General features: G+C 39.6%; 1 protein-coding gene across 1 annotated transcript in view; it reads left to right on the top strand.

The window, feature by feature from the left end:
• Nucleotides 1–10,976: 10,976 nt before the first annotated feature.
• Nucleotides 10,977–26,273, top strand: part of mtus2a (microtubule associated tumor suppressor candidate 2a) — a 42,021-nt gene continuing 26,724 nt past the window's right edge. The window contains exons 1-3 of the mRNA XM_067399336.1: nucleotides 10,977–12,773; nucleotides 13,064–13,331; nucleotides 18,919–19,125. Coding sequence (XP_067255437.1) covers nucleotides 10,977–12,773; nucleotides 13,064–13,331; nucleotides 18,919–19,125 — 2,272 coding nt within the window. The remainder of the gene's footprint in view (nucleotides 12,774–13,063; nucleotides 13,332–18,918; nucleotides 19,126–26,273) is intronic.

Here is a 26,273-nt window from a genome sequence, read left to right as displayed (position 1 = left end):
CTTCAGTTAACCACAGCAGAGATACGTAAATACAAGAAAACCATGTGAGTTAATATAGAGAGACCGTGCCAGATTTGCTATACAACAGATTTTCCTGCTGTGATGTAAATTTTTTACTTAATTACTTGAACTGGAAAGTGTTAATTAGTGTTCTTCATTTATCAATAGGCCATGTTTACACTCGCTATTAGTATTGGATTGTTGTATACATAAGGTATAAATGTGTAATTAATGTTATTATTATGTAATATATCATTTTTCATTCATTAAAAAAGGTGATTTTTTTATTTTTATTATTATTATTTGGGGGTGAACAATGTAGGAGTAGAAAAACAAAGGGCCCTATTTTAACAATCTAAGTGCTTGGTCTAAAGCGCAAGGCATGTCCAAATCCACTTTTGCTAGTTTAACGATGGGAAAAATGGTCGGCGCGCCCGGTGCATGGTCTAAAAGGTTTGTCCCTATTCTCTTAATGAGTAATGGGTGTGTTTTGGCTGTAATGTACAATACACCAATCTGAGTCTCATCTCCCATTCCCTTTAAAAGCCAGTTGTGCGTGCACCATGGTGGAATTTGCAAGCAGAAAAACTGAACGCTTCTCTAGCGAGGAAACGGATCTGCTCGTGCACAAGGTAAAGCATAAGAGCAGACCATCTATGGGACAAGCCAGATTCCACCAAAGAATTTTTATCTTGCACAAAATAATAATGTTTTACATTGTAATACCTTTAATATTTGGCATGTTTGTGTCCTGCTGCGCGTCCCTGTGTGTGTAATAAGCACAGTGTACATGCATTGTGCACCTGCCTATAGGCGCATATTACTAAAGCGCTCTTTAAATAACAAAAAAAAAATATTGCAGTCTATTTAAGTTGCCTCAAAATAGCAACGCACCAACAATGCGCCTGAACATACCTTGATTTCAAACCAGCACGCCCATCGGCGCACAAAGAATTTAAGTGTAAAATAATAAAATGTAAAATTTAAATGCCTGCCAAATTATTTCTCACAATCTTCAGCAAAAGACACCATTGTTGGTGTCAGTGAACAGATATCAACACACATTCTTCCTCTTACCTTGTGTATCTCTCTGCAAGGTACAAAAATGTTAGAGATTAAAAGGAAGAGCTGTAGAAAGGTGCAGGATGTGAAAACCAGAGGGTAAATATGTCATTACGGTTGTGCTGGTGTGTGTTTACCCTCTACAGAGAACACTGATACTCACCACTCTTCAAAGGTTAAGCATAGACCCGGGCTGTCATTCACTGTTACTGTGTTCTTTCATCATGGCTGAATGGGGGTGTACACCTCGCAATGGGGTGAATTCAGTTCCCCAAAATTAGACGATTCCCTTCTTTTAGATTTGAGAATCTCTGTTGCGTTTCTTTTGAAAGAGCTTAGAACATATCTACATTTATAGAGCTACATGTAAAGACACATTTCCCTTGTGTGCAATTGGACGTGTTTTTAACACCATAAAAGCATTGATTTAGTCATGCATAACCTTACAGTTTAAGGACTGTGGTCATGGTACGGTGATTATATCAGATGCTGCAGTAATGTGACAGTACTTTTAAATATGTTACTGTATTCAGAGTATTTGAATGATACTCCAAGATACTTTAAAGAAAACCATGTTATTTCCATCATGCTAGTGTATAATAGTACCATGTAAAAAATGATATTAATAGATATTGAACAAGGTTCACTTGTTTAAGAAGCTTATAGTCAGCTAACATATTGTATACAGTACTTAAGTTACATCATGCTGTACATTAGCAGAATATATACTAAGTGAATTTGGGAAAAGAAGAGGCTTTAATGTAGATTGATAATGAACATGCAGAACTAGAGAACATTAGCAAGAAATATATAATAGATTGTTTGTCTTACCCACTGAGCTCACAGTGTTGATGTAATTTTTTTTGTTGTTGTTTTTTTAATATTATATTTATTAGTATTTTCAGATTTACAGACAGATGGACAGTACAATCACATGACAGAAACAAACACGACTACACAACAAAAACAACAAAACAAAACAAAACAACAACAAAAAAACTCCTTCAGTTAGAATCATGTTTGCAGTTGACGACAACGCCAATGACAGGCACGGGAAATCAAAATAGATTTTTGCACAGCATGGAATGGATAAAGGTCATTTAAAGACAGAGGTTAACAAAAATTACAATAAAATGACAATAAATATTAAGTTGTTTCATCATTGGTTTTTAACAGGTGATTGAAAAGAGGCCTCCAAGAAGTTTCAAATTTATCTATATTACCAGAGATACTATATCTGAGTCTTTCCACATGCATAGTGGAGGAAAGTTCTGATAACCAGATCTTGAATAGTGGCTTCGAATTTTTCTTCCACACACAGAGTATAGTTTTTTTGGCGATCATCATGCCATACTGTATAGGCAAACGGGTAGCATAATTAAGGCGCTGCAGGGAAGCTGACCAGCCAAGAATGGCAGTTGCAGGGTCTACTGGGAGCTCACATGTATAAGCATCAGAAAGAAATTTGAAAAACTTCTGACCAGAATTCACCCAAGTTTTGGGCATGCCCAGAAAAGATGACCAAGAGAGCCCTCTGCAGATTCACATTTATTGCAGAGAGGAGACATAGTAGGATAGAAAGAGTTGAGTTTAACCCTAGAGTAATGCAATCTGTCCAACACCTTATACTGAATAAGCTAGTGCCTAGTATTAATGGAACAGGTGTATATATTTTTAAGACATTTTCCCCAGTCCTCCTCAGAGATTTGAATATTTAGTTCCTCTTCCCAATTGTTTTTCAGACGGGTAGTGAAAATATCTAGCTGACTTGTGAAAAAGTAAAAAAAAAATTGTAATTAACTTTGGGGTGTTGGGAATGCAAGTAAGCAGTTTATGTAATTCATTATCGGCTGACAATATTTCGAAATTTGGCACAGTGGAATGAACATAATTTCTAATTTGTAAGTATCTGAAGAAGTGGGATTCAGGAAGGTCAAATTTCTCTGTTAGTTGAGTAAATGTAGCAAAAGTATTGTCAATATATATAAATCTCTCAAGGTAACGATTCCTTTTCTAGCCCAACCTGTGAACACTGGATCTAATAATGAAGGTTTAAAGGCATGGTTACGACAAACAGGAGCAAGAAAAGAGGTATTTGGCAAATTAAATGTCTTAACAATCTGAAGCCATATCCTAAGAGAGTTGTTAATCATAAAGTGGGATCCTGCTGAAGCTTTGAATGTCTCTGGGGTAGCAAAAAGCAATGAGGAGAGAGACCAATTTGAAGCGCCCCGCTCAACCATTAGCCATGAAGGGATATCAGCTGAAGGACTGTCCAGGCGTGTGTCCTGCCAGTAAGTTAAGGCTCTACAATTGGCAGCCCAATAGTAATGTTAAAAATTTGTTGATGTAATTTATTTGTGCAGCTCGAAGTTACAGTCTGCACATACCTATAGATCAAACATGCTGTACTTACCAATTTCAACAACACTATCTGACCTGACCATACAGACTGTCAGCAGGTGGAAGTCACATTACTGGTATTAATAACTGGAATGCACTTCCAGGAACAACCAAGGATCTTGATCCAGGAACATGTCCTATTTGTGTTTCAGGAAACTCTCACACCTGTAGAAAAACAGCAGGTTAGCTCAGCATGAACAGCTTGAATGTTTTGTAAGAGCTAGAGAAAGCAGGCCTTGGGAGTTTGTTATCAGTTTGAAGGCAGAGTATGTTTAACCCTCAGGGGTCTGAGGTTTTTTGGGGCCCTGGAGAAGGTTTGACATGCCCTGACATTTGTGCTTTTTTCAGTTGTTCATAAACATATTAATGGAAAAAGTGTCATTACACTGTATTCAGCACAAACTAGGCTACAATAATATGTGAGGAACATGTATGTACATGTTTGTATTTTTGAAGGAATAACATTTATGCGTGGTTATTGAAAAACTTAAGTCACTGAAATAAAGCCCAAAAAAATATTATAAAATTTGTGTTCACAAGACTTCTGGGTATTGGAGGTTGTAGACTAGAGTTTTTGCTTCAAAATGAGGTCAAAAATTATGCTGCCTGCTTGTTCATATAAAACAATAGAGAGATTTAAATTTTCTAAAACATCTTTGGTCAAGAAACACAGTATGCATGGAGGCGTGAATCATCATGAATAATGGGTGATTCTCACCTGAGAAGACAAAAGAATCGCATAAAGAGCTCTAATGATCTGCATAAATAATGAGCTCTTTCAGTCAGATAGGCTGTGAAAAAATAATGTCTCAGCTCATCATGGTGTAAATCAAACATACAGAAAAAACTGCAATACTGTGAAATATTATTACAATTTAAAATAATGGTATTCTATTATATTCTTTAAAGACGAGGGAGATGAGAGATCACGCATCATGTTAGTTTTCTTTATTTTGCAAAAAGCACAACATTTTGTTTTTACTCTGAGTGTACACAAATAAAAGGAGATATTCCACAGATTAAAATGGTGTATAGCTCTTAATTGTATGTGCAACATTGATGGAGTATTTTGAGTCTCTTTCACACTGGTTAGAAAAAAAACCTGGTGGTCACGCCGGCGTGACCGCTGACCCGAGAGTGTTAAGTACAACATGGTCTCAGGACAGTTCTTCTTCCTGTCCCTCTTGATCAGGCCCTGCTTTAAAGTGATGATACATGGGGCAACTTTTTGAGCAATGTTGCCAAGCGATGTTGCATGGGCACTTTCCCATTGAGAATGGGCAACAGATTTCCATCGGAAGTATCCAAATAGAAATGTGTTGCCCATTCTCAATGGGAAAAAGCCCAAGCAACATCGCTTGGCAACATCGCTTGGCAACATTGCTCAAAAAGTTACCCCGTGTATTGTCATCTTTAGAGTCAGTGTGTCAGTGGAAGGCAATCTGAGGCTATCCATCAATCCATCAATCCATTCATCCATCCAACCAACCAACCATGTCCGTCTGTCTAATAATAAGCTGGCTATATAAAATCTAATTGAGGGCTTTCAACTGTAATAAACAGAATATGTTTTTGCTTTTAAAAATGAGATGCAACGCAGTGGACTAAAAACAATCCTAGGGTATAGAAATGCTGTTTTGAAAGTGCAGTGGTCATGCATGCTGTGCAAGATGTTGAGAAAGTACATACAGTTAATACTTGCAACTTACTTCCTAAAATTCCAGTATATGCAGTAGAAGAACTGAATACATCATTACAGTAAAGGCAGTTGATCACACTGTCATCATGCAAGCCATAACATATCTCACTGATAAAGCTTGATTGTGCGCCCTGGGGTTTCAGATTAGCACCCCGTTGATACATTTTGTCAATACTGGTTGTATTTATATATGTTTATACAATTATGAGATTCACTCTATGCAATGTACCTTGATATCAGTCTTAATTTGCCTGTGGGTATGTGGGTGGGTGATTTTAGCACTTGATCAGTCTGCAGTGTTGTGGGTGGAACTATGTGACAGTCTGGTGCCGCAACATCAATATGCTTGTTCTCGGATTGTTGCCCATTTAACTGGCTGTGATATGGATTGTATGGGCTGTCTCTTCTCGATAGACCGCCTCTCTGATTTCCTGGCTGCACAAGTATTTTCATTTGTATCATACACTTGATGCTTGAAGTGATTTAGTGATCACTTCTTCCTGTTATTCCAGCATAAATTACTCAAGTATGTGGAAGCAAAAATCATAGAGTCAATGCTTGAAGCAGGTCTTGAATATAAAAAAGCAACCTCTCTCTTCCTAAAAATCTATGTTGTGATTGATTATAGCCCACCTTACTCACAGACCACCCACCCACTCTACCTAGTCAGCACATGGAGCAACCCCAACCCCCTTTTCCCTATTGGGAAAATGTCAAACTGACCTTGCTTTGTTCCTTTTTTCTGGTTTGGACCATATCTACATATGAAACAGCATTGGCTTTCTGTTTCCATGTCCAAATCCTAATTATAGGCAAACAGCTGTCGTGTCAATTTTTTATAGAGATGCCAAAAAACTACGACTAATGGTGTATTTTCATCATTTCTACCCCCAACTGACTGCAACATTTTTGTTGTTGTTGTTTTGTCCCATGTGAGCACTGTTGTTAATTACAATCCGTTTCACACTCTCACTAATTGTCTTTTTTTGTTTTGTTTTTTGTTGTGCAAACTTGCACAGTAAGATGCCAACAGCTTATATTTTTTTTCAGCAGCACATCAGTCTTCATTTATTCAAATTGGCTTCCTGATTTGGCCATACATAATTCTCTGCAGTAGTGATTTGAAAATTTAATTACTAGAGAAAAGGAGGAACTGCCATCTGCCATTGAAGGAGTGAGCCAAACATTTTACTGCTTTGTGTCAATAGACTTCCTATTTATTACAGTGGCTTGTCAATTTGTGGTTCTTTAAAGAGAAACAAATTAGGTGTAGGAAACATTACAATGCTTTATTTTTGGTTTCTACCCAAAGAATATGCTTATAGTGGTATGATGGAGGCATTTTACCTCTTCGGGGAAGTATTCATCATTAATATAAAAGACTGCTTTGTAGCCGAGTGAATACAACTGAAAAATTTGTTCCCTTCCATGGGAACATCGATGCTGCGTTGATATGCATTGGGATCACCTCTGCGTGATTACATCTTGAAGCACTTGTGAAATCGAACAAATGGCGTGACGGAACGTCAGAGGTGGGTGACATCAGACCAGGAAACTATAAAGCATCCTGAGAACAAAGAACACCAGCTTCTGTGTCTTCAGCAAGCACTCTGTGTTATCGTGTGTCTTATTTGGTGTTGTCTGTCAATTACACAGAAATGATCTCTTTTGTTTTGAGGACAAGAGTATCAGTGTTATACCACATATATATGTTTGTATATAAAAGACACTATAATGGCAAGCAAATAGCAGTTCAGACCGTGTGCTTCTCCCTACCCTCGTTACTTCATGGGTGGGGATACACAAGAGCTCTATGTTGTTTGTATGGGAGCGGAGCATGCCCAGGCAGCCCTCGAGGGGGTGGCTTGCGAGCATTGTGATAAGTTTAATATAAAACCTCTCCGCTCCCGCTGGGCACTCTTTGAGGAAGGCGCTGCGGCTCGCGTTCCTTGTGGTCGGGTCCCGCTTCTTTCTCTGCCCTTACCTGCCAGGTCCATTGCCTTTTCCCAGGTGGAAGCACACTCTGTGGTTTCTTCCACCCGGGTTGAGGCACCGGTACTTCAAATGTCCAGCTCTGAGGTGGTGGATATTGTGATATCGATCTGAGGACTCGCCACCTCAAACGCATATCATGTTAGCATTCAAAATCACACGTCTATTATTCTAACATCAAAAACAAACCAGTTGTGTTTGAAAGCGTGTTTATTTTTGTGTATATTTGAAACATTCAGACCGTGAAATACTTGTCTGATTGTTTATTTGCTCCGTTTAATTTTAAGAAATTAAATCAAATTTCTTCTAATTTTGAAAACGTACAAATATTGAAGATATAGTGAACAGCAGTTTGAATCGTGTTCCTCCCTGTGCTACACTACAAAGCGAGTGGGGATACACACGATTTATGTGTTGTTTGTTGGGAGTGGAGCATGCACGTCAGCTCACATGGGGCTGACATTGTTCATTCATAAAAATGTCCCGAAGTGTAAAGAGAAGCATGCACTAGAAGCATGCCTCTGAGACTCCAGGGCATTCACATGTTGAATTATATCGATGATTGGTTGATTTTAGCCCAGTCCGAGCACATGGCAGTCCAAAATTGAGATGTTGTTCTGTCTCATATGAAAAGGTTAGGGCTGAGACTCAATGCCAAGAAGAGTGTGCTTCTTCCAGCTCAAACTACCAACTATCTGGGGGGAGTCTGGGATTCCACTACGATGCAGGTACACCTGTCTCCTGCTCATGTGAATTCCATTCTCTAAGCCGTGAATGGGGTGAAACTAGGCCAGCCACTCAGTGTAAAACAGTTTCAGAGACTGTTGGGTCTGATGGCAGCTGCATCCAACGTGATACCTTTTGGCCTGCTGCACATGAGACCCTTACAGTGGTGGCTCAGGACCAAGGGGTTTTCTCTGAGGGGAAATCCTTTTTGCTTGATCAAGGTCATGTGGCGATGCCTTCGTGCCTTAGTCATGAGGAAAAAGCCTTGGTTCCTGTCCCAAGGACCTGTGTTGGGTGCTCCTTGTCGTCGCGTAATGCTAACGACGGATGCTTCCCTCACAGATTGGGGGGCGATCATGAGCGGTCGCTGAGCTCAGGGTCTGTGGGAGGACCATCTACGTTCCTGGCACATAAATCGGCTGGAAATGATGGCGGTATAGCTCTCAAATACTTCCTCCCAGACCTGAGGGGCCATCATGTGTTGGTCCGCACAGACAACATGTCAGTGGTTTCCTATATCAACTACCAAGGGAGTCTGAGGTCTCGCCAGTTGTGCAATTTGGCCCATCGGAGGGGAAGCTCCTCTCCCTGAGAGCAGCTTACATCCCGGGGCATCAAAATGTGGGGGCAGACATCCTGTAGAGGCAGGGGCCGAGGCCCGGGAATGGAGACTCTACCCTGAGGTGGTGGAGCTCATATGGAAAAACTTTGGTTGAGCGGAAGTCGACCTATTTGCTTCGAAAGAAATACCTCACTGCCCATTGTGGTTTTCTCTGACTCATCCAGCCCCTCATTTCCCCCGATTATTCTGCTACCAGGAGTTTTGGAGAGGGTTCGCCGGGACAGGGTCGGTCTCATATTGATAGCCCCGTTCTGGCCGACCCGAGTTTGGTTCACAGACCTGGTGTCTCTTCTCGACGGCTCTCCTATGGAGAGTCCCATCAGACAGGACCTTCTGTCCCCTGCCCGGAGTTGTGGAAACTGTGGGCCTGTCCTCTGAGGGGGCTAGGCTCATAGAATCCGGTCTCCTAACTGAGATTGTGGAGACCATACTCCACTCCAGAGCTCCCTCCACAAGAAAGCTGTATGCATATAAATGGAAGTTGTTTTCTACCTGGTGTAGACAACGGCAGTTGAACCCTGTCCATTTTTCTGTCAGTCTAGTGCTGCAGTTTCTCCAAGAAAAATTCTCGGATGGTCTATCTCCTTCTACCTTGAAGTTCTATATTGCCACTATTTCTGCCTATCATGCTCCTTTGGGGGAGTCTTCTGTGGGAAGAGACCCCCTGGTCATACGCTTTCTTCCTGGTACTCAGAGGCTGAGGCCAAGAACTGCAGCCTGGGTGCTCCCTCAGGTTTGGAATTTGCGCCTGATATGGTCAAGGCTTTTCTTCATTCTAGACCTGGTTATGTACCTAAGGTCCCCACCAACGTCCCAGGGCCAATTGTACTGCAGGCCTTTTGCCCTGGTCCAGATCAGGAAAGACTCAATCTGCTTTGCCCGGTCATGGCGCTAGACACTTATGTCCACAGAGCTGCCCTGTGGCGTAAATCTGAACAACTCTTCATCTGTTACAGGTATCCTAAGAAAGGAGGCCCTGCGTCTAAGCAGAGAATGAGCAAGTGGGTGGTCAAAGCTATCTCACTTGCTTATGAGTCCTCCAGACAGCCTTCTCCTTTGGCTCATTCTACCAGGGGTATGGCTGCCTCAAAGGCTTTAATCTCGTGGGTCCCCCTCCATGAGATATGTGATGCAGCTGGGTGGTCCTCTCAGCATACACTTATCAGGTTTTATAACCTCGACTTAGGCTCCACTCCGGGGTCTGCTGTGCTCTCGTCTTAAGATAACAGACAGGCACTAGGTACTATGGCGTAGTTGGGATAGGGTTCCCAATGCGTATAGATGCAGCGTCGATGTTCCCATGAAAGGGAAAGTCTGTAACCCTGGTTCCCTGAATAGGGAACGAGACGCTGCGTTGCCTTGCCATACTCACTGCATGCCTCTGAGCATCTTGCTTCAGTCAATCAGAAGCTGGCGTTCTTTGTTTTCGGTATGCTTTATAGTTTCTTGGTCCGTGATGTCACCCGCCTCTGATGCTCCATCATGCCATTGGTTTAATTTCACAAGTGCTTCAAGACGTAATCACGCAGAGGTGATCCCAATGCGTATTGACACAGTGCCTCGTTGAGATTGCAATTTTAATAGAGAATGCCATGAAATATGTGAATAAATTAAAGGAAAAATCCATCCAAATAGTCCATTACCATTAATTTTGACTTATTAAAAATAAAGCCTCACATGCAAAATGTTGTCACAAGCATTTGTATCTAGTTTCATTTACATGGTTGAGTCAAATACTGTATGTTTTATGCATTGCTTTGTGAATAAAAGGTGTAAATGTAGAAATGCACATCTTTTTACTTTACTCTGTTTACAGAAGTGGTGTGTGCCTTAAAGCTGTTTTATATTAATTGAAAACTGCAATGAAACAGCAAACAGCCATACAACAGCATTATAAATCTTGTTTCTTTCCTTCAATAAAATAAGAATTATGTTTTGCTTTAGATTTGGTAGTCAGGAAAAACAACCTTCAATAAAAGAAGAATGAAGTGTTGCTTTAGATTTGAGTCAGTAAAACTAACCAAAAATTAGAGTGTGCATTTTTACCCCAAAGGCTGAGAATTTAAATCGTCATCTAAATAAAGGCAAATCTAGTAAATGTTGTAAAAGAAATTAACCAACCCATCTGGCATGGTTTGTGCTGATGCACGCTCTGCACTGTTTACACAATTTCATGTCTTAATTTCTGTGCAGGTTTGGCACCAGATGAATGAACAAGGCATTTCAAGGTCCTGAAAGCTGATATGATTTCATCAAGTGCATTGCCCTGTTGAGAAGTAAACAAATACAGCTCTGTCCTTTGGCAGTATCTTGGAGTAGAAATGGAAAAAATGTGAGATGAGGTTGTGGTTCTGCACTCCATCCAAACTGCAAAATTTGAAGGACTAGGTGACGACAAGTCAGGGAACAAGACCTTTGATGGATCCAGGATTACTGTGGAGCTTTTGAGAGAGAAGCTCAGACTGATACAACATGAATGTGCAAGAAAAGATACAAGCCGGTGAAGACAACCAACAAGGAGAAATACAGAATGACGACAAGCAGCCTTTGTTTGAAACTGAGGAAGACGCCAATGCCAATCAAATCACCAAAGAGAAAATTAATTCAGATAAACGTGAGCATGGCAGCCCACTACCCCCTCTTGTATCACATTCTGAAGCCCAGGAGAGGATCATTATCTGGGGAACACATGCTCAGAGTGAAGACCCTGAGCTGGAAGAGTTTGAACTGCTTGAGTGTCAAGAGCTAGAAACATTTATTGTGGAAGAAGAAGAGGTAGACATGTTGAGTGAGAGAAGCAGAAAGGGAGAAAATAACCTCTGTGACAGGACGTTGACATCCACAGATGTCAGCGCTACTGTTGGATCCCCTTGGAAAGACCACAATGAGAACCACAGTGTGGATGAAGATGCAAATGAGAACTCACAGCCCCTTGATCTCAGGACCTCTAGCTCTCGCTCTGGGGCAAACCGGACCCTGAGAGTAGCGCGAAGTGGTTCTGAAAGCAACGTTTTTTCATCTTCTCTTTCTGCAGTGACAAGTCTCAGTGGAAGTTTAGCCAGTGCCCTGGACAGTGCAGGCCGCACACAGCCTCTCTCTTCCCAGTCCACCAAGTCTACCTCAGACAAAGGCAGGAACCAGCAACCAGCTACTACCGAGTCCTACATCCTCTCAGAGAGAAACAGGGAGCTTTCCAGGGATTTGGACCAAAACCATAACTCTACTACACTGCCTCAGGAATCACAATATGACCGAAGTAAGCTAATCACTCAAAGTGGGGTGTATCCTTCAAATGGAGCAGTAAAAGTGCAAAAATTCCAAAAGGAAGCAGAGCAGAATGACAGAAAAAGGATGTCAACCGAGGTGCAGAAAGGTATGTTGAGGGTGCTACCTTCTTGTAGGCAACTAGTCCGCCCTCTTTCTACTGAAAAACGACTTACCTCAGGATATCCCAGCATGGACACCCAGACAGACCAGCAACAATCCCAATCCGCTGAGACAAGTCACAGCCATCAACAAGTGCTGCCAACTACAGAAGTCAACATTAAGAACACAGGATCAGAAATGCTTCCCAACCAGACCTTTACACGAGAAGCCCAACACTTGAAGAGGCAGAGCTCAGCAGATCGTGCTGCAAGTCCCTCCAGCCTAGAAAGGAAGACTCATTTCAGTCGGCGGGCATACAGCAGTCCGACTAGACCTTCGACACCTCCATCCCCCAAGACCACAAGGTCTCCTCAAAGACAGCCTCCATCCTCACCCATCAAGACTTTACCTTCTCGAGCTCCTCAGTTGGGTTATGCTGGGTACAGCTCGGGCTTAAGAGCCCCAGTCAAAACAACTATCAACACAAGCATCCATAAACCTCCTCCTACAATGGAGGCTTCAATGGAGACCTCCCCTCCAAGCAAGTGTCTGCCAAAACCGAAAAGTGTCCGACCCAAAATCATCACGTACATTCGTAAGACCCCGCAGGTGAAACCCCAGTCTCTTGAGGGAACTTACGAGGTGTCATCCTTACCTACAAGACTCTCAACATACAGCAGCACACAGGCCAAACCAGCGGTAGGAGAACAAAGAGAAGCCACTGTGCTGAGTGCCTCAAATTTACTCTACGATAAGTATCGACAAGAGATGCAGAAGGTTCGGTTCTTCTCTCCTGGACTCATGGTGTCTGGGATTAAGCCACCCAGCAACACCATGCCCCAAAAAATGGCTGGCCGAGCGGACAGCTTCTATGGTTCTCTTAACAAGCCTCTATCTACAGCTGTAAGGAATGCACTAGACATTTAACAATATGCTGTTCTTTAACTAAATACTTTTATGTCCATTTCTTGGTAAATTTAATCACATGTCAAATGTATTACATGATTAGTTTGGTGAAACCGAGAGTGCTTTGTTAATGAAATAGCATGCTTTAGAGTATTTAACAGACTATTACCTGAATGTTTTTTGGAGGGAATGTCAATATTTTAGTAAACTTTTCAAAATGTAACACTTGTTATCTTCAGTAGATGAGTCTGAAGAGTCTGCAATGTTTGGTAATGTTTTTTGTTTAGGTTGGCAGATCTTCAGTCACCCTTGGATCTCCTGTGGCTGGAGCTGAGGACCCTTCCGGACCCCCTATGGGAGCACAGGATACAGGGAGTCTTTTTCGTCCACCACGGGGCCTAAGACCCCAGCTTGGTGTTGGTGCTGTAAACAGGACTCCCTCTGCAGCTGCGAAGAACAGGATGGTCCAAACAAGCCACCCAAAGTCACCATTGACCCTCAGTCAACCAATGCAGGCAGTAAACCCGACCACTCAAAACCCTCAGGAACCACAAGGTAAGTTCAATGGTTCACTTTGCATGGCAAAATGAGTCAAGACTTGGCTTTTATACATTTTACATTAGTAAAATTGAATGCTTCACATGCCACACTGGTGCAAGTTCAGTAGAAACCTGTGCCAAAGCGGTCTTAGAAACTGTTTTTAACTGAAAGAAATACCAAGGCTTCATCCTAAGGGCGCAAGTGACTCTGGAGTATTTTGAGATGAACAGATTTAAATAGAAAGGAAGAGAACACCATAAGTCTTCTCGTCCCTGTCAGCTATGCATTTGTAATTGTTACAGATAAACTCATCCCAGCCTCTAGTCAGTGTAAAATACACTTTACCTCCTGGCATTCAGTTAAATATAAATAAAATTCACATTCATCTTGTGCCATGAGGGAGTTCTGTCTGAGCTTAAAAATTCCCCACCATTTCTAAAGCACACTTCATTTCCGACAACTTTGCCTGCCAAGGTTAAGATATGAATTATTTCATCTTAAATCCACTACCAGCACTGCCATCATCCTACGTGTTTTTTCTAGAGGGCATCTGTCTATCTGAATACCGTTATCTCACTGCAAACCCATGACAGTCTCCATTAATGCATGCGGTTGCCGATTTTTTGCTGTTTGGCCCTGTTTGCGATGCTTTGAAGTGCAAAGCAGTAAACAATTAAGTCCTGCCAATATCTGTAACTATGTCTGGTCACAATTTGTAATTGTAGTTGAAACACTATATGATTTTTATGGTGTGAGGATGCCACAATACAAGACAGGCTTGTGGTACATAGTTTTACTCTGGTAGTTTGACCCCTGAAATGGTATAAAAGAAATCAAGAGGAAGAAGTTCTCCTCATGAGAGATTACTATTATTATAGAGAAACTACTTGTCTAATAGTTTGTATTACACTCTTCTGGTATGACTTTCAAAATTACTTGTCTGATTGCTCTGAAGTTGGTAATTATTTCCCACTGTAGTTATCTCATGTAGCATAATTTATTCACACTCTAAAATAATGAAAACATTTGATTCTGGTCACTAGGCTCCTTTAAAAACTCTGTCTAGGATTAAAATCTTCTTGGAAATTGTTGAATGCACTGAAGTACCATAACGAATAATCTCTGATTGCTTATTAGGTTTTGTTACATCCTTAGATTCCAATCACTAAAATCAGAGCTTAATGTCTATGGAGACCAGCAGAGTACCTTCTTTTTGCATTGTACAATGTATTTTTTGTGTATTTATTAACATGACGTACAGTTTAGTAGCATTTAATTCTTCATTAATATACTTAAGGGTTTATCACTGAACCAGTGATGGCTTGTTAAAAGAGCTCTAGTAATGTATTCATGCATTTTAACATTCAGTAAGAAATCAATGAGTTCTTGAGCTTCAGTCCGTAATTATTCATTTGTCTACACACACACACACACACACACACACACACACACACACACACACACACACACACACACACACACACACACACACACACACACACACACACACACACACATATATACTTGTATATGTGGTTTACAGGGACTCTCCATTAGACGTAATAGTTTTTATACTGTACAATCTGTAAATTCTATCCCCCTACACTACCCCTACCCCTAAACCTACCCATCACATATAAAAAAACATTTAGTATGTTTTTAAGCCATTTGGTTTACGAGGACACACCATATTTACATTGTAATACCCATGTCATTATACACATTTGTGTCCTCATAAACCATGTATACAAGAACACACACACACACACACACACTAATTTTCCTTTTTATTTATTTGTAACACTTTGAGAAAATGACTCCCCTCCAGTATTAAAAGGACAGTTCATCAAAAAATGAAAATTCTATCAGTTTCTTTTTAGCAGAATTTCCAAGCTTCTCTCTTCTATACAGTAAAAATGAATGGGAACAGCTGTGGTCACCATTTACTTTCTTTGTATGGGAAAAAAATAAATAAATTGAAATTGCAAAATCAAAGCTGTGATGGATGACTACTGTGTATGATCTGGGCAAGTCCGGAAATATGGGGAAGTAGGAACAGGAAGAAATAAAGACGATTAATGGTGCAAAAAAAAAAAAAAAAACAGAGAGAGAGAGAGAACAGGAACACATTTATCTTTAATGATCACGACCCTCACATGAAGCAGAAGCTGCCTGCAATTTCATTAAAGACCTTGATGGCCCAAGGTTGGGGTAGGGGGTGTTGGGGGAAGCGATGAAGCCAGGGCATCTTTGATTAGAGATGAATGGATGAGAGGGTGCTTTGTTGTGTGTATTTGCTTAAGTGTGTATGTGTGTGTGTTTTCATTTGTGAAGAATGCATCTCTGAAGCATACTGCTGACACTGCAGTCTAATAAACGTCTGAGAATACGACAGACAAAATGAGAAACGGTAGATTGACATTTAGTATGCGCTACGCTTTGCTACAATCACAGCGTCTTGGGAACAGGGAACTCGAGGTGCTTTATCTCCAAGAGCAGGAGGGGATCATTCTCTCCACCTGCCCCAAATTATGACCTCAGGTGGGGGGAGTCTGGTAGTTCAAAGCAAGCCTTGAAGTGGGTCCCTAAATTCACCCCGCAGTAGCTCTTTGCATGTGCATATTTTTGCACGACTTCCCTCTTCTTCCTGTGCTTCCCAAAATCATATTTTTTTTATTTGACAACAGGACAGTCCACATGGTGCCCGCAGTAAGAGGTATCTGATGTGAAGGCCAGTGCAAAGAGCTCAGATGATCCTTATTAATTGCATGTAAACAGCTTTTTTCATCTTAATTGGCGTAAAAATAAGCACATAGGGTAAAGAAAACACATTACTCTATTCAACTGAGGCCGTTATTAAGCGCTGATATTGTAATAATTTGTGCAGAACTGCTTTTAGAGGAACCTTTTTAACAACTGGCCTCCTGGACTAATTAAAAAAAGAAAGGACTTCTGCTGGATACTGTAAACTCCTGTTAAGCACCAGACACTTTCCAATTAGAACCAGACATTCTCACCAAATTGAGCAAACAGACAGAATAGCCAGCCTCAAATACATACGGGTAAGGTGAAAACAGTAATATTTTTTAATATAATATATTATATTACATTTTAAATTTAATATATATTTATTTTATATTAAATATATTTTAATAATATATTTTAAAATGTAATGTATTCCTGTGATAGCAACTCTGAATTTTCAGTCCTTCAGTCCTTAGTTATTTATATATAATGTACAAATGTATACATTAGCAATAAATGTAATTTTAATGGTCTGAATTTTTTTTTTTTTTTACAGAATTTTCCAGTTTTGTCATTATACAATGAAGTACCTGTTGTTTTACAGATATTTGCTGTAATTTAAATTTCCACTATTAATTTACATAGAATTGCTTGTATTTTGGTATTAGCCACATCAAATTTCTGTTTTTTACAGAATAATGTGTGATTTTACATAAAATGTTGATTAATATTTTATAGACTTTTTCTGTAAAAATAGAAAAAAGGAAACGAACAACAAATCAAGATGACATTTTAATCTCCTTATGTAGCCAACTATAAATATTAATGTTTTGCCTCCAGCCAGGGGCGATTCTAGGATTTTGATTTTAGGGGGGCTCAGCCCCCAATAAGGGTATGATTAAAAAAATATTATTTGACTGACTGTTGCTCATTTGCAGACCTACTCCCGCACGACAAGAAAATATGTCGTATATCCATCTACAATGAAGTATAAATTATTTTAGTTTTTTAGCTTTTTAGCCTTTATAATCAACAACACGGTTGGATATTCATAAAGTCACCCCATGAAAATTGATGTCATTTTAAGTATTTTAACTAACCAGCTAATATTCATTAAGAATATAGACAAACCATGTATTAATGTAATTGTCTATTGGCAATATGATTAATCTGTTCTATATTTATTTCTATTTATTAAAAATAACAACATGAATTATCAATTTGCCACTTCTATAAATCAAGTACAAATCTAGTATAAATAGTATAAATCAAGAAAATCAAAAATCCCTTTACTCTACGCTTACTCTAATTTATGTATCATGACACTCCTCCTGATTCATTATTACTTAATACAAAACTATATTTAATAATACAAAACAAAATAACTCCACATTCTCTCTCTGGGCCATCTAGTGCTTTCAGACAATGATGTGTGTCATTTCTGTGCATGGCTGCATAATGTAATGTCAAAATACATTATAATATGTCTGTAATTGTAAAAAGTAAATTAAAATAAATCATGATCGTTTTCTGAATCTAAAGTATGTTTTCATGGGTGTTAATCACTTCATTTTTGTAGGGATAAAAAACAACTATCACACAAGGGCTGAAGGTGAACGCAGCGAAACGTATTGGTATTGGATGAGAAACCGAGCCGTCCCGTGTGCTCCCAATGCTCCAGTAACATTACATTATGTAAACTGCAATGCATTTATGACAAAGAACTGCACCGATGCAGATGTAATATCATAGCATTAGCAATCTATCAATAAATGCACGCACACACGACACACACACCTTGTGCTTTCTGATGTTCGCTCTGCTCGGCGCCCCTGCAGATTGAAAAATGCGCTAAATCCAAGCAGACTCAGATAAGGGGAGGAGCCGAAACTTGACGCAGCTTGCCGCCGTTTCAAATGAGTTTTTTTTAAAGGGGACTGAAGCGATCAAAAATTTATTGATCAAATATATTTTTTTAGGGGGGCTGGGCAGAAGTTTAGGGGCTAAAGCCCCCCTAAAAAGGGCCTAGTGACGCCCCTGCCTCCAGCTAACCCTGCAATGTAATTGTGATGTCAGCACTAAAAGGGCCCCTGCTTCCAGAAAATTACCGGGGTTTTTTGTTTGTTTGTTTTTTCTTTTGTTTTGTTTTTTTTACAGTGTATATATACGTTTTAGTGTGGCTTAAGTGTTCACATACAATCAAACCAAAAATGATTCAGACATTTTTGATATATTTTTACTAGTGGGTGCAGGACACTATAGTTCATTTATGTAAGTGAGGATAGCAAAATAAAGTAAACTGTGACATATTATACCCAAAAATTCTTCATACAGTGGACTACCAGTAAAATTGATAAAAATTTGGAACCAAAAATTATTCAGACACTTTGACCTGACCATGTTTTGCTTAAGTGTTATCTGACATAATTAAGATTACATTTTTCTGACACAGTTCTTGTCATATTTTATTACCATTTTTCAAACTATAGTGAATAAACTGTAATAATGAATGTAATGTTCAAGGTGTGAATCTCTTTAAGGCCAGTCTGCCTAGAAATAATTCATTTCAGGACACAACACTCACTTTCTTGTGTTTCTTGTGTTTTCTGAATTTCTTTTCCTGCAACTGTTTCTCAGTTGCGACAGTCATGTGATCATGTACCAACAGAAAACATCTCTATGCCTCATTTTGTCACAGCATTATAAAAAGAAAACGTCATGCAAAGTTGATCTCCATGGTGACATGTACTAGACTGAAAAAAGCAGTATGTTGTTTTTATTTTCTAGAAGTCTTTTTTTTACAAATGGTGTTTTTTCCAGTTAGTTTGAGTACTAATATAGTCTTCTTCACCCTCAGATCAGAGAAAACCAGTGGCGACTGGGTTAGCTGCTAAATCCTTCCTGCCGAAGCCAGCTCAGTCTGGTCTCCGTCCTCCTGGTTACTCGCGCCTCCCGCCGGCTCGTCTGGCAGCCTTTGGGTTTGTTCGGAGCTCTAGTGTCTCCTCTGTGTCCAGTAACCACTCGACCGACAGCACACGGAGTGACCCCTGCCGACCCGCCTACCGTGAGTTACTGAAACACAAACACTGTGCATTTTGATAAATCTTAAAATGTAATTTATTCCTTTGATGAAAAAAGCTGAATCTTCAGCATCGTTACTCCAGTCTTCAGTGTCACATGATTCTTCAGACATCATTCTAATTTGATGACTTGGGTCTCAAGAAACAATTCTTAATCTGCTTAATATATTTTAAAATTGTGAATATATTTTGTGACACTATTTTTCCATAATTCTTTGATGAATAGAAAGTTCAAAAGAACAGCATTTATTCTAAATAGAAATAATTTGTAACATTATGAATGTTTTACTGTCACTTTAACGCATCCTTGCCTGATAAAATTAGTATTAAACCTTTGTATAAAAGGTCAGTTGTCACTGTAGCAAAGGGCATTATGAAATTCATGTTAATAATGTATTAAAAGAGAAAAATGATAAACAAGCATTTTTTCCAGTGCTCTCACTTTTAGACCCCACTAAACACCTGTACATGCTACAATTTAAGATGCCATCTAAAATACTTGTAGCTGAGTGCATTGTTATGTGAGATCCCTGAGGTACAGTTTACATAAAAGCATAATGCTCCACTTTTTAGAGTTAATTATAATGCAATTTGCATCATTTTATTAACTCTGCCTACCAGCAGTGTGCAGATCCCCTTTCATTAACATATTCTGCTAATAACGTTGTGCTCTAACATGATATCATGGGATAATAGACCAAAAACACAAAAAAGTTCAGTATTTATTTTACAAATCAGACTTTTCTTTAGTTGGCCTTTATTTTAGGTCACAAAAGAAACTTTGTGTTTGATCTGAGTGTTCTTCTTTCATAACTAGCTCAGTGAGTCAACATGAATGATCCTCAGTATGATCAGAGCCTGCTGAAGTAGATTCCAGTCTGCTCTTAAAGGGGGCCGTCTTTGAAAATTGGCATCTGCGTGCACTGCATGTGTTTTTAATGCGACCTACATAAGTGATGTTGGCTGGGCTTCTCCTGGTAACAGTTGACGTGGCTGCAGATTCAGGCATCTGGAGTTACATGCGTCATAGGATGAGTTATGTCATCGGGTCTTTTTATCCTGGAATCACTTGGGAAGAGGAATCACTCAGTGTTCACAGTCATGTATGTTTGGAGCAAACAGACGCACGAGAGAAATACCGAGAGAATGAAAGTGGGAAGGCGTCAATGTTTCGTGTTGCAGTGGCCCCAAAAACAGAGAGCACATTTTTAGAAGTTTGTTTAAAATGATAAAAAATTCGATAAAATGTTTTGGTTGCACTTTATTTTACAGTAGCTATGTGCACTTGCAATGTACTTACAGTTTATTTAAAGGGTTAGTTCACCCAAAAATGAAAATATTGTCATTTATTACTCACCCTCATGTCGTTCTACACCCGTAAGACCTTCGTTCATCTTCATAACACAAATTAAGATATTTTTGATGAAATCCGATGGCTCATTGAGGCCTCTATTGAGAGCAAAGCCACTGAAACTCTCAAGATCCATAAAGGTACTAAAACATATTTAAAACAGTTCATGTGAGTACAGTGGTTCTACCTTAATATTATAAAGCGATGAGAATAATTTTTGTGCACCAAAAAAACAAATTAACGACTTTTCAACAATATCTCGTGATGGCCGATTTCAAAACACTGCTTCTGAGCTTTACAAATCTTTTGTTTCGAATTAGTGTTTCAATTCTCCTATGAAACGGCTAAACTGCTGAAATCACGTGACTTTGGCACTCCGAACCACTGATTCGATTCGTAAAGCTCCGAAGCAGTGTTTTGAAACAGACGCACGAGAGAATGTACTTACAGCCGTCTGTAGCTGGTGTGCTGCTGGCGACTCTTGCTTGTATGTGTAATGTATGTTCCTTGTCATTCATTCGTCATCTTTGCTTTATTTTTCACTAAGCATTATTTTGCTTTGCTTCCACTATGATAAAGAGACTTCCACTCTTACGCTGTAATTTGGGGGTGGAGCAATGAAGGGAGGGGTGTGTTTGTTTGGGTTGATTTCAAATTATAATAGTGCTTCTGAGAAATCACTAACTGCACCTTTAAGGAAAAGGGCATTTTTTCTGAGAAAAGATCATTTCAGTTTTAGTCATTTTAGTACTTATGTTTCAGTTAGTTGCCAAGGCAACATTTCTAATTTTCATTCAAGTTGTTTAAGTCTTTCATCTAATATTTATATTTTATTTCAGCTTTATTTCATGTACTGGAAACTCTTTTTAATAGTTTCAGTTTTAGTTTTGGTGGTGCAGTTAGTGCAGATACCACTTAGTTTGATATACTGTCATACATGCAGACATTATTAAGTGTCCAAACATTTTTTTTGAGGCCACTGCAGGTTTAATTGGGGTCATTACAAACAGTGTTTTGTATCTGAAAAATATTTAACATCATTTATCTCACCACAGTCATGTCCTGACATACTGTGTGTGTCTGTTTTGATAGAAATCATTACTGAAATTTCCATAGCGAAGTTCATTATTTCTCTCTGAAATTAGGCCTATGATCCACCCATTGGGGTGTGCATAATATTTAGTACAGCCGTGCGATCCATACATTCAGTGTGTGTATGAAATCTATTTATAGTCATTGAATTTTCACAATCCTTCCACACTATTTAATATGTTAGTCAGAGGTGCAAATGATTGTTTCTCTCTCTTTCTCTCTTTCTCTCTCTCTCTCTCTCTCTGAAGTGTTGAATGTGTTACAAGGCTGATTACTGATCTGATGGTGTTTCGAGTGCATATTGACTGTCTGGAGGCCTGGAACTAACACAAACAGCAGTCAAACACTAGATAAAATAATTAGCCTTTAGCTGTTCCTGAGAATTTGACTATTGTTAGCAGATATTAATGATCTTTAGGTGTGTGAATAGTACTGTGGAGTATTATAGCACAAGTGTATGAATTTCATGAAGAACCTTTACCCCCTGAGAGCATCCCTGTGTTGTGACCACCTGTCCCCTTAGGTAAACAAGAGCATTTGCTGGACATATGTGCTTTACTTAATGGCTTTTGTAATGACCGACTGTTGCTTTAGGCTTGGTGGTGAATCAGTGTGAAATATTGACCCAGGATTCCTGTAGATACCAGAGTCCTCCCTGCGGGACTGGATGTCACATACAGCTGATCAATTTCTCAGGTCTGACTGATTGAGGCTGGTCCACTTGTAATTGGCTGAATTGGAGAGTGTGAATGATGACGGCAAATGCTACTGGACGTATTAAGCTGTCATTAGTGTTTGAGCTGCCTGATAGGTAGAGCAGCAAGTCAATGTTTGCCTCTTATTTTCAGCCTTGTGTAGAGGCAGCACAGTAATTGGTTGTGCTTTAGGAGATGAGATCTGTCACATGGCTTTTATTGGTCTCATGTCATGGCTTGATGTTTTCTAAAATGTCGGAGGAACCTCTTAAATCGATAGTGAAAAAAAAAAAATGTTATTCTTCTCATTTCATGTCATTCCAAACCTATATGTCTTATTTCTCACGTGGAGCACAATAATAGATATTAGGTGGAATGTTAATGCAGCTCTTTTCCATACATTGAAAGTGAATTAGGCTGTTAAACTCTAAAAATGACATGAATGAATGTGCCAAAAAAGTAGGCCATATCACCCAACGATAGCTGTGTATGAGGAATGAAGTGAAATCTAAGTGTTTGTTTAGTTAAAATTGCATTCCTTCTGCCATAGTTTAAGGACGCAAATAAGATTTGAGAGCTGCGATGGCAGTGTTATTTTAGTATTAATTGTATTCTATTATAGTATTTATCAATATTTTAAAATAACTTGTTTTTTTATATCTTCAGGTTTTTTTTTTTTAGTTTGTCATTTACTTTTTGTTTTATTAGTTTTTTTATATATCTAATTACAATAGCTTTGATCTATTTTTATTTCTTTTTTTATCTTTAGTTTAGTAATTTAACTAAACTAACTTTAAAAATAGTAATTTAACTTTATGTAACTTAAAATTATTTATTTCAGTTAGTTGACAAGGCAACATTTCTCATTTTTAAGTTTCAAGTTAAGTTTTTCAGCTAATATTTATATTTTATTTCAGCTTTGTTTAAAATAACTAACAAAGATTTTAATCGTTTTAGTTTTAGTTAACAATAACAAAACTATTTGGCAGAAAGGAAGATTTTCATTAAAATGCATTAAATTATATATTTGCATCTTCATGCAAAGCTATAATATGACTGCAGAAGACTTGGAATAAAGCTCACAAGTCATAATGGACTATAATGTTGCTTATTTGCTAATTTTGGAAATCTATTGCAACAGAACCCATTCACTTTTGTTGTATGGAAAAGAGTTCCATGTCCAATTGTGTTCCACAGAAGAAAGAAAGTCTTAGGGTTTAGAATGATGTGTAGGTTAGTAAATAACAGAATTTTCATTTTTGGGTGAAGTATCCCTTTAAGAAGAAGTGAATGATTATATCTAACAGCGGTAGTTGCTAACAGATTTAGCTAAAGAACCAAATTAAACAACAATTAATTGATAATTATACACATTAACCATCTCTTTTTGTCTATCTTTGTTTCTGTCTGTCTACTGTATGTCCTCTTTGTCTCAGTAGGGGAGTGAATAGCTAATAGCAGGCTTATATTAGCCACTGCTCTGAAAGGCAACACTCTGTTTGAAGCTGTTGGCTTCTGACTGTGAGCTTCTGAGAATCCCAGCATCCTCTGACCTTAACAAAGATCCAGACAGACTTTCTTTATATAGAGATATCACAGTTCCACCTTCACTCTCAGAGAGAGCGCAATAAAAGATGCAGCAATTTCAAATATCACACTTCTTATCTCTCTCTCTGGCTAGGGCAACATATCCTCTTCTTTATCCTTTTTTTTTATCTGTCTGGGTGTAATTTATCTTTGGAGACTGCTTATTGTCAGATTGCTGGTGTGAGCTCTGAGCTTGCATGCACGATTGATGGATGTGATCTCATGCTGCAGCCTGTTGGGATCATGCCAAAAACTTTTAATTCTTGCTTTTTCTTCTTCGTCTCAGTTCATTATCTATTGGGGTTTCTTCAGTGACAGTCGCTCCATGAACATGAATCTGGTCTCTGGGATATTTCAGATCTCCTCAAGTAAAATCATCAAGAGTCTGAAATTCGAGTCACAAGTTTGAAGTTGTTCTAGCTAAGATGCTTGTAAAAAATACATTTCATACAGTGTGCAGTAACATTTTTAACTTGAAGCACACAAACAACTTGAACATCTCAGATGTGACCTTTCCTGTAACAGCAAAGTAAAGTACAAGCCGAGGAGATTACATACGCAGTCACACACATACATGCCTTCACTACAACACAAAGACAATGACCTTCAGTCAAGGTGATGCTGCTTTCATTGATTTTCATTTGTATGAGCTCGTCCTTAGATGTGTTTTGTTTGTATGAGAAGGTCTAAAGGTTCTGTAAAGATATTGATCTCACATCCAACCCTTGTTTCCATGGAAAGCGTTAGGGGTCTGTTCTAATGTTCTATGCTCTAACTAGTATGAGTAACTATATGAGCAAGAGCGATACTTGATTCATAACTAATTAACTGCATTACATATTCTTTACACTCCACATTTTTGTCTAAGAAAGAATTTTGATCTAGATAAAGATCTAAATTTCTAGTTAAAACATATTAAACCATCCTAAGATGATCTGTTTTTAGAAGAGTTTTTGAGATGGTAGGAAGACGAGACACTTGCAGCGAAGATGGATGAAGCCCGATGGTGTAGACCCAGAGCTCAACAGTGCTGACAGCCCATGGTAAGAGTCAAGAGAGGGAGGAGCCAAGGTAGTGTTGTGGCTGATGACATCTTAGGGACGACCGACGGAGACGAGGCCAAAGGATCCACCAGTACAGACGGGGAGCCGACAAAGCTAAGCATCATCGCTGACACTGGAGACCCATGCGCTCCCTCGGCGGCAAGCATCAGATATGGAGCCAGAATACCCCAGGACTTAGGGCGGATCCGAAGGGAAGGAGGAACCCACTGCAGTCATAGAGGTGAAGAGACGGAGCATAGCAGATGGCTCGCAAGTCAGTGGCAGGAGCAGAGTGACAACTGACCAAGGGGGAGCCGGTGGGATGAAGGAACCCTGTGGAGCCGCAAAGCCAAGGGTCTCTGGTGGGGCCGAAGGTGGGAGGAGCCAAAGAGGAGCCGACAGTTCGACGTCCGAGATGGAACGAAGGGATCAGATGCTGGAGGTGGAGCCACAGGATCCACTCACACAGGCGCTGATGGAGGTTGCGTGACCTGAGGCTCGACGTCATAGCAGGGCATCCTTAGAGACAGTGAAGGGCTGCAAACCTCCAGCAGAGGAGGGGTTGGAGGACTGGCTGAGCTCTGCGGTGATGGTCACAGAGGTAGGCTTGACGAGATCAATGACGGTAATTCCAATTCCCAACAGGTTACTGAAACATTCTCCATGCTGTCTTGATTCAGTGATGATTCAGAACAGACAGATAATTCACAGCCTATATAGGTTTCAGTGCTGTCTTGAAACAGCGATGATGAAGGAAGTGTCGGGTGGGATAGGGTGGGAGATGATACCTCTGCTCTGAAGTCCATCAGTGTCGCGGGCTCAAACCCCTGGTCAGACTCACTGTGGAGCTCCTTCTCTGAGGTGAGGGTCAGCGCTGTCCTCTTCTCCTTGGACTCTGGCTGACGTGTAACGGTTGGTGGTAGCTCTTCGTTTGCGGGGCACTCACACGATTTCTCCATAGTCCAAGGTGGTGAAACAGGCTCTGGGTCTGGCTGTGCTCTGGACCGGGGCTGGATGCTCTCCAGACACCTAATGACAGCTTAATGACCTGTGGTGTCTGGAAGGTCTTACAGGGTGGTGAAAGTTCACCCCGATTAAGAACAAGGTCTTCAGGGTCCCGTCGTCTAAAGGGCTGATGATTGAAAGACGACTGAAGTTTACAATGAACTTTTACAGTTCTCTTGAGCCACAACAACAAATTGGAGATTTTAATCCATTTTTGTAGTTTCAGTCCAGTCATCTGTAAGCACGATGTGCAGGAACAGACTGAAGAGGCAGATGATGAAGTTCAAATGCAATATTTAATAATAATCCACAAGACAGTCCAAATTAGGGCAGAAGAGAAACACACCATAATGCAAATG

The sequence above is a fragment of the Chanodichthys erythropterus genome, chromosome 10 (genome assembly GCF_024489055.1).
Source record: "Chanodichthys erythropterus isolate Z2021 chromosome 10, ASM2448905v1, whole genome shotgun sequence".
Lineage (NCBI taxonomy): Eukaryota > Metazoa > Chordata > Actinopteri > Cypriniformes > Xenocyprididae > Chanodichthys > Chanodichthys erythropterus.
Note: the sequence above shows the minus strand (reverse complement) of the source record. Positions and strands in the feature narration are given on the sequence as shown.